The sequence below is a fragment of the Hyperolius riggenbachi genome, chromosome 5, assembly GCF_040937935.1.
Source record: "Hyperolius riggenbachi isolate aHypRig1 chromosome 5, aHypRig1.pri, whole genome shotgun sequence".
In the NCBI taxonomy this organism is placed as follows: domain Eukaryota; kingdom Metazoa; phylum Chordata; class Amphibia; order Anura; family Hyperoliidae; genus Hyperolius; species Hyperolius riggenbachi.
Genome location: NC_090650.1, coordinates 159,338,310 through 159,351,744, shown reverse-complemented (window position 1 = coordinate 159,351,744; position 13,435 = coordinate 159,338,310). Strand labels below are relative to the sequence as shown.

General features: G+C 44.4%; 1 protein-coding gene across 4 annotated transcripts in view; it reads left to right on the top strand.

The window, feature by feature from the left end:
- ELMO1 (engulfment and cell motility 1) overlaps positions 1-13,435 on the top strand; it is an 818,731-nt gene that overhangs the window by 466,724 nt on the left and 338,572 nt on the right. For all 4 annotated transcript variants that reach the window (XM_068236401.1, XM_068236400.1, XM_068236402.1 and 1 more), the window contains one exon: positions 8,069-8,177. In XM_068236401.1, the coding sequence (XP_068092502.1) occupies positions 8,069-8,177 (109 nt within the window). The remainder of the gene's footprint in view (positions 1-8,068; positions 8,178-13,435) is intronic.

Here is a 13,435-nt window from a genome sequence, read left to right as displayed (position 1 = left end):
TATAACTCCCTCAAAGGAGCTATGTGAGAAATTTGCGTGCTACTTTGCTGACAAAGTATCCTCTATTCGGTCTCTCATTCAGTCCACAGCACCCAAGACTAATGCAACTCCTGGAAATAGCTGCAAAAACAACCTAACACCCTGGACTGACTTCAAAAGTATTAGTGAGGAAGAGATCTCAGACAGCCTCCGCCAGACAACCTGCGACCTGGACCCTGGACCAACTAAACATATGCTGAAATGTCCTGACCTGCTTGGCCCAGCATTTCACAAAATAGTAAATTGCTCTCTGCAAGCAGGGAGGGTTCCTACCTCTTTAAAAGAAGGAATCATCAAGCCCCTTCTTAAAAAACCTTCCATGGATCCAGATGCAATGAGCAGCTACAGACCTGTCTCCAACCTCCCCTTCTTAGGTACAGTTATTGAAAAGGCTGTCTATCTGCAACTTGAAACCAGGCTGTCAGTAAACAACATCCTGGACCCTCTACAATCTGGCTTTAAGAAACACCACAGCTGTGAAACAGCCCTCATCCAAGTCTGCAACGACCTGCTCATGGCAAGGGACAGAGGGGAATGCTCCATCCTAATCCTGTTGGATCTCTCAGCGGCTTTTGATACAGTTGACCATGAAATCCTGCTTAACAGACTGCAGGAGTACTGTGGCATCAGTGGATCAGTCCTCCAGTGGTTCAGATCATTCCTGACTGACAAAACACAGAGAGTATCCCTAGGACCTATAATGTCCAAACCTGCACCTCTACAATTCGGAGTGCCACAAGGATCAATCCTATCCCGTCTGCTGTTTGCAATCTACATGTTGCCACTCGGTACACGTATCCAACGACATGGCCTGACGTACCACTGCTACGCCGATGACACACAGCTATACCTGTCCTTCAAACCTGGTGGAACAGACCCTACCCCAAAAATAAACTCTTGCTTAGCTGAGCTACAGGCATGGACGAATGATAACTGGTTGAAACTGAATGCTGACAAAACTGAGGACCTCTTTTGTCCAAAGCCAGTGTTCGCCATCAAAACAGCTCTATCCTAAAGCAACACCAATCAGGATTGGGAATTCGGACATAAACCGCTCCAACCTTGTGCGCAGCCTTGGCGTACTAATCGATGGGGATTTAAGTTTCAGAAACCAAATTTCATCTATAGTTAAATCTTCCTACTTTCATCTGAACAACATTGCAAAGATTAAACATCTGATTCCCCCAGAGGATCTTCCAACCCTAGTTCACACCTTCATCACATCACGGCTGGATTACTGCAATGCCCTTTATGCTGGCCTCCCCAAAAAGGACCTGCGTCGCCTGCAATTAGTGCAGAATGCTGCTGCCAGATTGCTAACAAACCAGCCTCGCCACTGTCACATTACACCGATCCTTCGCTCACTGCACTGGCTACCAGTAGAATGGAAAATACTCTTCAAGATTGGACTGCTGACATTCAAATCCCTGCACAATCTGGGCCCTGGATACATGAAGGACTTGCTGAAGCTGCACCACACCTCTCACAACCTCAGATCAGCTAGTTCTATAAACTTGGTCACTCCCAGAGTGCACCTCAAAAAATCTGGACATAGAGCCTTCTGTCATGCTGCCCCTACTCTTTGGAACTCCCTGCCACACCCAGTAAAGACAGCACCATCCCTGGAGCTATTCAAATCCAGACTTAAAAGCCACCTGTTTAGCCTGGCATTTCCGGACTTATAAAATTCTTCCTCTGTACCACAATGGTCTGAGCCATGCTTATGCGCTTTGAGTCCTATGGGAGAAAAGCGCTCTACAAATGTTATTTGTTGTTGTTGTTGTAATATCTCCTGTTTGTGAACAGCTGTCGGTCTTCCCTTTCTGTCTTCCACGTGTCATAATAATCAGAACTTCTGGCCAATCGCACCAGACCTTCTTGCCTTAGGCCTTGTTTCCATCTATGCGCTTCTGTCCGCTTTTCAGCAACATGTATCAATCTGTAACATTGATGTGCTGATAAAAAGCGGATAGAAGCGGATAGATGGAAACAAGGCCTTACTCCAATATACAACTATTTGCAACACTTATTTAATCTTCTGGCCAATCGCACCAGGATACATGCACAATTTGCTGTTATCAATTCCTTGCGACCTCAGCATATATCGACTTGCAACACTTGTCATATAGATCAAATCTTCTGGCCAATCGCACCAGAATATATACACAGTCTGCTATTATCAATTCCTTATGACCATCAATATATTTAAAAACACACGATTGGTTCGCACGATGGCCAGGGGCCCCGGACCTCTCTCACTGGCTGGGGCCCCAAGGCCAATGCACGATACCTGGAGGGGAGTGCAGGTGGGCCTGGACCTCTCACACCCAGGCTCTGGACCTCTCACATCCAGAAAACCCACCAACACTGCCTCCATACTGAATGCTAAATTCGACACACACAAGCAATAGAACACAGCAATACATGCATGCAGCTACATTTGAGTCGTCAGCAGGTGCTCGTCAGCCAATCAGGATGCACTGTCATACACCCTTTACCTGCCATACCACATCTAGCAGCCATTAGCATTCAGGTGGGAGGCTTCAGTTGGACGCAAATCGCAAGATTGCGTCGCTAGCAGGACCGCCCCGTGCAGGCATCCCTCCCACAGGGGTCCCTCCCTAACCGCTCACCTGTCCGCCATGTCCTAGAGCTGAAAAAAAAACGTTTAAAAACACACGATTGGTTCGCACGATGGCCAGGGGCCCCGGACCTCTCTCACTGGCCGGGGCCCCAAGGCCAATGCGCGATACCTGGAGGGGAGTGCAGGTGGGCCTGGACCTCTCACACCCAGGCTCTGGACCTCTCACATCCAGAAAACCCACCAACACTGCCTCCATACTGAATGCTAAATTCGACACACACAAGCAATAGAACACAGCAATACATGCATGCAGCTACATTTGAGTCGTCAGCAGGTGCTCGTCAGCCAATCAGGATGCACTGTCATACACCCTTTACCTGCCATACCACATCTAGCAGCCATTAGCATTCAGGTGGGAGGCTTCAGTTGGACGCAAATCGCAAGATTGCGTCGCTAGCAGGACCGCCCCGTGCAGGCATCCCTCCCACAGGGGTCCCTCCCTAACCGCTCACCTGAATGCTAATGGCTGCTAGATGTGGTATGGCAGGTAAAGGGTGTATGACAGTGCATCCTGATTGGCTGACGAGCACCTGCTGACGACTCAAATGTAGCTGCATGCATGTATTGCTGTGTTCTATTGCTTGTGTGTGTCGACCATCAATATATATCAGCTTGCAATAAAGATCAAATCTTCTGGCCAATCGCACCAGGATATATACACAGCCTGCTGTTATCAATACTTTGTCTCACCCAATATGTTGCAACTTGCAGCACTTGTAAAAAACAGTAGCAAAACGTTTCTCAATCAATCAGATTTGATTAGAGATAAATGTGTCTCTTTTTCGAATCTCCTGATGTATGGGCACCTTATACAATATACAATACAATAACATTTGTAAAGCGCTTTTCTCCCATAGGACTCAAAGCGCATAGTTGTGTCTCAGATTAATACAGGGTTGTAGGCTGGGTTGTGATTACAGAGGAGATAGTCAGATGTTCATGAATGCCAGACTAAAGAGGTAGGTTTTCAGTTTAGACTTAAATGCTTCCAGGGATGGATCTGTCCTGATTGGGTGTGGCAGGGAGTTCCAAAGTGTAGGGGCAGCATGACAAAAGGCTCTGTCTCCAAAGGTTTTGAGGTGGACTCTGGGGGTGACCATGGTGTTGCGTCCTTTTGATCTAAGATTGTGGGGGGTGTAATGCAGTTGCAACAAGTCCTTCAGGTATCCAGGGCCCAGATTGTGCAAGGATTTGAATGTCAGTAAGCCAATCTTAAACAGAATTCTCCATTTTATCGTTAGCCAGTGGAGTGAGCTTAGGGTTGGTGTTATGTGGCAATGGCGGGGTTGGCTCGTTAACAGCGTTGCGGCGGCATTCTGTACTAATTGCAGGCGACGTAAGTCTTTCTTATGCAGGCCTGTGTAGAGGGCGTTGCGGTAGTCTAACCTTGATGTGACGAAGGCATGGACTAGGGTTGGAAGATCCTCTGAAGGAATTAGGTGTTTAATCTTTGCAATATTCCTTAGATGAAAGAAGGAATGTTTCACAACAGCTGAGATTTGATTCCTGAAGCTTAATTTCCTATCAATCAGTACTCCCAAGCTGCGCACACAGTCTGAGTTTTTCAGGTCTGAGCTCCCTATCCTTAGCGGTGTTGGTTGAGACTGGGGCTGCTTTGCTGTTGAGCCCTGGCCCTCGATAACAGGAACCTCAGTTTTGTCAGCATTAAGTTTTAGCCAATTCATATTCATCCACTCCTGAAGCTCAGCTAAGCATGAGTTTATTTGTGGAGTAGGGTCTGTGATGCCAGATTTGAATGACAAATATAGCTGGGTGTCATCAGCATAGCAATGTCAGGCCATGTTTTTGTATGATTTCTCCAAGTGGCAGCATGTATATGGTGAAAAGTAAAGGGGATAATATTGCGCCCTGAGGTACACCGTATTTTAGTGGTACAGGGTTGGAGAGGAAGGGCCCTAAGGCTACCCTTTGTGTTCTGCCAGCGAGGAAGGAGTTGAACCACTGGAGAACAATGCTATCTATGCCACAGTACTCTTGTAGCCTGTTGAACAAGATTTCATGATCGACTGTGTCAAATGCCGCTGAGAGGTCAAGCAAAATCAGGATGGAACATTGACCCTTGTCTCTTGCAATGAGCAGATCATTGCAAATCTGAGTAAGGGCTGTTTCACAGCTGTGATATTTCCTGAAGCCAGATTGAAGAGGGTCAAGGATGTTGTTTCTAGAGAGCCTGTCTTCAAGTTGGAGGTAGACAGCCTTTTCAATAACTTTTCCCAGAAAGGGGAGGTTAGAGACAGGTCTGTAGCTGTTTAGAGCATCTGGGTCTAAGGATGGTTTCTTGAGTAGTGGCCTGATGATTGCTTCTTACAGAGTAGAGGGAAACCCCCCCCCCCCCCTCTTGTAAGGAACCATTGACTATTTTGTGGAATGCCGGTGTAAATAGTTCAGGGCATTTCAACATGAACTTAGTGGGGCCAGGGTCCAGATTGCAGGTAGTCTGGCGAAGGTTTGAGAGGATGTCCAAGATGTCTTTTTCAGTGATTACTTTAAAATCAGACCATGGTGGTAGGCTATTTTTGCACCTGTTATATGGCACTGCATGGGTTTCTTGGGCTGAGAATTGAATGGCAGATCGTATGGAGGAGACTTTGTCTGAGAAGAAGTGGGCAAATTTCTCGCACAGTTCCTGTGAAGGTCTGATGCTGGATTTCCTGCAAGATGGATTGCAGAGACTGTCAACCGTGCAGAATAGTTGGGCAGGTCTGTTGGCTGCATTTGCAATTTCGTGAGACAAGAAAAAGGACTTCTTTTTGCTAATCGCCGTTTGATATTTTTTGAGGTGAGCAGTTAGGGAAAGTTTGTCATCAGGGGACTGGTGTTTGCGTTTGATGGGCACTCTTAGACCAAAAAAAAAAAAAAAAGATTGAAAAATAAAAATGCTAGGGGCGGAGCCGGATGCTGTAGAAGATGGTCACTTAAATTGTCAAGGTCCTGTTGATCCGAATTAGGGTGCAGGAGCCCTTATGAAAACAACGGCGCCGCCATAGGCGTCTATTATAAAAACCGTTATAAGTGGCAAACAATGGAAATTTGGGTGCATGGCGACAGCCGCTATTGAGCACCACCATTATTGCTGCAAATCGCAGTTTTTATAAAGAAGCTAAATTTGGGGAGCCGGAGGCTCCTGATAACCAGTAAGCAGGATAAATATCGGGCACTAGGGGTTTGCGGAAATGCAAATTGCGGCATTGCATGGTGTGCGCTAATTTTTTTACATTTTGGAATTTATACTAGCTGCAATCCCCTCTGCCATTTCTTCCAGGCACCTTTATGTCACCTATGCCCCTAGGCTGTGAGGTCTAAGTGAGCACGAATCTTCATCAGCGCACCCCACAGGAGATGAGGGCCATGAATCTGTGCAGAGGGGATCTCTCTTCCCCTGTGACTTGCCGTTGGCCTATCTAACCTTTTCAGTCCATAAAAATGTCCCAGCAAAGAGTGGATCATGTAGGAGAGAAGGTAGGGCACTCGCAGCAAGGCTTTTTTCTCCCTACGCTCTGATCCCGTTAATACTTCCCGCACCTCAGATCAACTGATCTCCCAGGGCTTTATTAAAGATATGTTTAAATCTTTCAGAGGTGTATTGCTGCTGGTTTTTAATGAAGTCTGTCAACTCTTTGAACTTGTTGCCAGTCAGCTCAATAAGAGGGTGTCAGCATGTGAGTCCAGGCTGATGGAGCTAGCTGCTGCCCATATCGAGCTTTTGGATTCTCACACATACTTAACTGATGAAACTAAGTGAATTAAGGACAAAATGATTGATGCAGAGGACAGAAATAACAGGAAGTTCAGGAGAATCCCCAAATCCATTCAGCCATAAGAATTAACAGAATACATAAAAAACCTGATTAAAAGTTTTCTCCCAGCTGCCCCCCCAGTTGGAAATGTCCATTGATAAAGCCCATAGGCTGCCCAATTCTAAATTCTTGAAAGAAAGTATACCACATGATGTTATAGCTCCCATCCACTTTTTCTACATGAAGGAAGCCCTGCTGTTAGGAAAAAGAGAGATCTTCTGGAACCCTATCATGGCATCCTCTTTGTGGATCTTTCTCAATCTACATTATAGGCAACAAATGCACTATTTCCTGTTACAGAGGTCCTCAAAGATCAAAAAATTGTTTAGAAATGGGGCTACCCCCATCAAATTGCTAATTTCCAAACAAGGTACTATCCATGCGGTCACCTCCACAAAGGCCTCCAACTACTGCAGAAGTGGAAGATCGAATTAGCCCCTGACCAGAGAATCTACACCTTGCAGCAAGCTTCTTCCCAGGATGGTATGGACTAGTCTGCCCCTACTGACCATGCCAAAGACGAGGGGAAAACATGACCTCTCGGAAGTACAGTGGGTATTTCTGCTCCTTTTGTGTCTTCTGCTTAGCTCCCCTCAATCTAGGGTTGGCTCCTTTCCTCATGCGTTACCCAGCTATCTTATCTCATACATGTATTGTTGTACTGTTATGATATACATGCTTCTGTTTCTCCTTTTTTCTTTCGGTCACCTGTGCTTAGCTAACAGCTTTAGTGAGAAGACAAATAGTGGGGTTAACAGGTGGTTCCTTACTTTAAATGATTTCTCCTTCAGTGTGGAACACCCTCCTGGAACTCTAATGGCAAATGCAGATGCTCTCTCCCATGTACGTTGCAGTGTTTCATACTGAGGTTGAAAGGTTATGTGGCAGTGTGGGAAAAGGGTTAAAGGGAATCGTGCTGGAGGGAAGGTACTTCTCTCCCAGGTCCCTGTATTATGCAATCTCCTTCCCTTAATTAACCCAGCTGGGCCTCACCTGGGAGATAAGTTAATGGGAGGAACTGAAGCTCACTCTGAGGCTGCTTGTGTTAGAGCAGGAGTCTGCTGTGTTGTTCTGCGAGAGGAAAAAAAAGGTACTTTCTGTCATTTTGAAAGTTTTTCTATAGTGTGCTAGATAGCAATATTTTCTTTTGTTCAAGTTAGTTTAGCACCCGGAAGGCTAGGTTTTTATTTTATTTTTTGCTTGTGGGTAAAGTTAGAAAGTAGTCTTGCACGTGTGTGAATAATGGTGTTGGTGAAATTGGAACAAACTGTGTTGTGTGTCTGACAGCCCTGCAAGTCCACCCTAGAGGTCAAAACGCTACCACAACCTAATTCCTGTTACCATATGTAGTCAACAGCTTTTGTGCTGTACTTGTCTGCAGATTGTCACACCATTCAAAAAGCATATCCTGAACACCATGGGACTCGGAGCTTTTTATGTCTGGTATAGCTGCTTTTCTCTAATTTTGTTTTAACAATCTTTATATTTGTGAGTTTTTTCATGCACTTCTAGAGATTTTTGTCTAAAACAAAACCCTGCAGTTTTAATATGGTAATTATCTTTTCAGATTGTATTGGAAAACAGCAGCCGAGAAGACAAACATGAATGTCCTTTTGGGCGAAGTAGTATAGAACTAACTAAGATGCTTTGTGAAATCCTCAAAGTGGGAGAACTACGTGAGTATATGACTATTAATTATGGTTTACAATGGCAAAATGTCTCCCAAAGGATAACTCACAACAGACAGCACTGCAGGTGAAAAACTTGGTGCTGTTATGTTGTCATATACCTAATAACCTTTAGTTTTATGTCTACAGAAAATCCAGTCACTTATGCCACTTCTTGCGAATTAACCAAAAAAACACACACTCATCTGTCAGTCTGCAAATTTAGTTTTACCTGCATATTTAGTCTTAATACACACATACAGGTGAACCTTAAAAAAATTAGAATATTATGAAAAAGTCCATTTATTTTATCAATTCAACTTAAAGGGTGAAACTAATATATGAAATAGACTCATTACAAAGTGAGATATTTCAAGCCTTTATTTGTTATAATTTTAATGACTATGGCTTATAGCTTATAAGAACCCCTGTAACGATCTTACCTTCCAGCGGCGGATCCCGCGGCGTCTCCGGCTGCGAAACTTCCGCTCCGGCGTCTTCTGATGGCATCCCCGGAATGCAGTGTCTTGTCAAAAATGCTATGCTGACACCCGACGTTCACCTGAGTTCAAGTTTGCTCCTGGAGATCTTATTTAGGTATCCACTGGTAATATTCCTTTCCGTCAGCCTTCAGCTAAGTTGGGACCCAGGTATATTGGACCTTATCCTATCCAGGAGAAAATTTATGATGTTGCATATGGGATAACATTACCCCATTCCATTAAAGGAGTCGATTCCTTTCATGTCTCACTTTTAAAATCTGCTTCTAATATGTCATCTGCAGATCCTCCACCCTCTGTCGAGGTTGAAGGAGAGCCTGAGTATGATAGAGAGAGAACTCTCGACTCTCGAAAAATCTGCAACTCCTTATAATATTTAGTAAATTGGAAAGGATATGGTCCTGAGGAGAGATGCTGGGTCCCTGCACGTCGGTTTCACGCTGACCAGTTGGTGCAAAGATTTCATCTTGAATACCCTGATAGACCTGGTAGAGAGTGTTCGGAGACCACTCCTCAGGGGATGGGGGGTAATGTAACGATCTTACCTTCCAGCGGCGGGTCCCGCAGCATCTCCGGCAGCGAGACTTCCGCTCCAGCGTTTTCTAATGGCATCCCCGACATCCCACCAGCGGTGGCACGCGTGTGCAGATCCTCCAGTCAGACTCACGTGGTGCAGAGCAGCCTTTATAGGCTGAGGAGGTGTGTCTGACTGAGGGGCTGTCATCCTGGGGGCGGGATCTTGCTCTGACTTGTGGGTATTTTAGGCCAACTGAGACAGTTGCTCACTGGCCTTGATACTAATCAGTTCACTGTTTCTTGGCCCTTAGCTAGTGAGAATCTTGAGAGCTACATTTCATATATTTAGCATCAGCACGATATATGTACTCTAGTCATTCAGTGTATATATTGTAGTATTGTAATTCTATTATTGTATGTTATTGTGTACCGACCTTCGCCTGCCTTTTGACTACGAATCTGCCTAGCTCCTCTGTACTACTGCCATCTGATTACTGTGTACGACTTGGCCTGCCCCTGACTTCGCTTCTGTTTGATCCTTCTAATACGACTGGCATCTGACTTGTGTGTATGACTGCCTGATATTTGACACGATTTTGCCTACCCCTTCTTTACCATTGCCGCCTGCTCACGTGAATGACCCCGGCCTGCCTTTGACTACGCTATTCTCACTAGAACTGCGTTTTGCACTAGTTACGCTAGCCCTGTTCACGTATCAGCGTGATAACCCCACAGTCAAAATCTCAGACCATTAGAATATTGGGAAAATTTTCAATATTCTAGGCTCAAAGTGTCAGACTCTAATCAGCTAATTAATTCAAAACACCTTCAAAGGGTTCCTATTTCATATATTGGTTTCACCTTTTAAGTTGAATTACTGATATAAATGGACTTTTGTGCAATAAATGTTTTGAGTTTCACTTTTACATTGTTTTTAAATATTAACTTGCAGTTTTAGATTAACTGCAAGTTTTAGATTAACTTGCAGTTTTAGCAAAAAATCCCTCCTGAAGAAGGCCATCGTTTAATGGCAGAAACGCGTAGAGGTTTCTCTTCTTTATCTGAACATTGGTATATGGTGGGGGCCGTGGACGAAGGGTGTACCGTAAAGGCGCATAGCGGACACCTGTAAACAAAGATCCAGAGGTCCTTTGAAGTGGTGACGTCACCCACATCAACCAATACGGAACAGAACAAGCTGAGCGGAAGTGCGGCTAGTAAGTCACCGTAACTTGTATACGGAAGTGACGTGCACCGCACTGGGAAGCCAGCGTGAATTGATCAAGTGAGCGGCTGACAGCGTAAGGTCCCGCTATCGTGGTGGAGGCTAGGACTGCCGACAGGATCTAAAAGGACTGCACAGAGATAGGTGTGGTGAACCGTGAGTAAGACTCATTCCTTGGCATATACTTGGCTCTATACTTGAACTCCCAAATCACGGAACGCTGCTCTAAGAGGTCCATTAGGGCGGAATCCGCCTCATATGAGGCTTTTTACATGGGACTATTGTGATGGGATGTTGTAATAGGATCCCTATATCCGCAACCACTCTTAACCCAATCTAATTGGATCACCTTGGTTCTCATTTTATACTTATATATTTTTTAATTTTAGAAGGGCCCTTCTAAGGTGTGTGTTTGGATGTGGTATGAGTGTGGGTGGAATTGACCAATCAATCAACTGTGGTTTGGATGCGACTCTGCAAATATATGTATTTTGAATAAATTATCAGCAATTTTAGACAGCGCGTGTTGGATACAATCAATATAATTTTGCAATTTTCACTGAGTGTTTAAGGGACACCTCATTCCCACACGCTGCTTGATAGGCAGGGAAGTACTCTTAGCGCCTGGTGACAGAAATATATCAGTTTTAGATAATGTTGTTTGTATGCACACAACATCATTTTAGTTTATCTTAGTATTGCCTTAAATATAAAATAAATGTAAATATGTGAAAGCAATTGAAAATTAGGCTTTTTAGGTACAAAGGATGATGTTTTAATAGTGGGAATAAAACTGTGTGTGTGCGTTGATATATTTGATGCAACTCCTTACTGGATGTATTTCTTTTTTATATTCTTAACCTTTTTTTTCGTTTCCTGGTACATCATTTCTTTTGAATAGCCTTTGTTTCTTGTACTTAACAATTCCTGGAGGTGCAAGATGTTTTCCCTCTCCTTAAGCATGGGTGTGAGGAAACGCGGAAGAGCCGCCGTCTCTCACAGCGAAAAAAACGCTGCATGCCGCTTAGGCAGAGTGGCGGAATCCGCATTGGTAACGGTGGAATCTGCATCAGAGGCGGCCCCCGCACTAGATACATTGCATGACAGTACGGGTGTGGCTGGGACTGATAGTCCACCAAGATTCAGACTTACACGCGCGCGAGCACAGAGGCAGAGTATAAATAGCAGTTAGAAGGGAGTCGGCTGACCAGCTGGGTCAGCTGACAAATTCCACTGCTCCCATTGGACCAGCAATTAGGGAGGTCCTGGAAAGGTCCTAGAGTATATATACTGCTGGTTGTTCACTTGCTCTTTGTCTGGCGTGCGATCACATATGTGGGAGCACCCAGATCCGTAGTCAGATCCGCAAGTGTGCCGGGACCAGCTGGAGCTGTAATCCTACACTTAGCTAGATTCTGTTGATAGCTAAAGTACTAGTTTGATTGTATTTATTTGTTATGACTTTTGCCTGCCTTGACTACCCTTTTGAACTCTGATCTTGTACCTCGATATTTCTGATACTCTGTTGCCGAACCCCGCCTCGTTCCTTGACTCTGCTTCTGCCTCCTGATTTTGTACCCCGATATTTCTGATGCCCCGTTACTGAACCCTGCCTGTACTTTGACTCCGCCTTTGCCTCCTGATCTTGTACTTTATCTGTCCGTGTGTGTACGACCTGGCTTGTCCGACCTCGAGAACCGACCTTACTGTTAGAGGCGGTTCCTCGTTCTGTTAAGTGACCCTTCCGCCAGAGGGTTACTTTCAGTATATCCTTCCCGCTGGCAGCCTGACTCCTCTCGCCTTGGAGAGCTCAGGTTTGCGGAAGGAATCTGTGCAGCTCTCCTTACTGCACTGAGGCCTAGTCCTCAAAGTGTTACAGTTACACCAAACACTACACTCAAGTGAACAGAGGTTAGCTAGTATATCGGATTATCAGTGACACTGCAGATCACGTATAATCTGGTATACATCTGTATTTCCTGTGATACTGCAGATCACTGGTAATCAGATCCTCTCTGTGCTTCACCGATCGTTACAATGGGAAAGGATTAGAATCCTATTTGGTATTTACTAAACTCTTTGATTCTTTATTTACTATACTTTTTGTCTCTGTTGAAGAGGTTTTCTTTCACTTTGTATTTCTTTACCTGCAACTGAAATGTCATCACTGGCAACAGGAACTAAAGGAATCTCTAGATTAGGCACCTCAGTATCATTTTAGTAAGTGTGAGGAAAGGTTAGTCGTAGCATTAAGCAAAAAGTTCACCATATATGAAAATCTCTGTTTGACAGGAAATGAAAGTTGTCTGGCACATATCAAAGCCACAACAACCAGTTAACTGATGGCTAAAAACATTTGCACATGTGCTATTTTATTAATTGGCACCACATAACTTTGATTTGGTCATGGTCAATTCAAACCCCAATCAAGTAAAGATTTGCATTTTCAACCAATTTTCTGCTCAACACTAGTTAAAAGTTCTGTCAGGTTTTTGCTGTATTTATTTGTTAATTTACTTTACTGTTTATAATGTTCTCTCACTTCTTAATTTCATTGATATTTTGGTTCTCCCCAATATTAAAACTGTTGTTGGAGACTATATTGCTAAATATGAGTAATGCTTGGGAAAGCTGTGCATTTCTGACTGTGACATTAAGGCAGTGGATCAAAAGTCTTTCAAAACAATTTTTTTTAAGTGTGTGTGAAAAATAAGAAATGGTGTGTGTATGTTATGTGAGGAATACTTGTTTAGATGTGTGTTTCTGGAGGGATAGACTTGTGATATGTCATCTGGCTATTTCCTCAATCTAAATTGTTCCAGTGTCAGCGATTTACCAGCCAGCAGCAAGGACCCTTTCCCCGTCACCAGGGAAGTCACGTGGTGTTCAGTGAGGTGTGGGAGCTCGGGATGCATAGTGCAGCACAAGAGCCTTACAGTGTGAATGACCAATTGACCCTGAATAAGCAAAATAGGAGAATGGGTAACTTCTCGAGAGTACGAATATATTGGAATGGAGGTGGATAT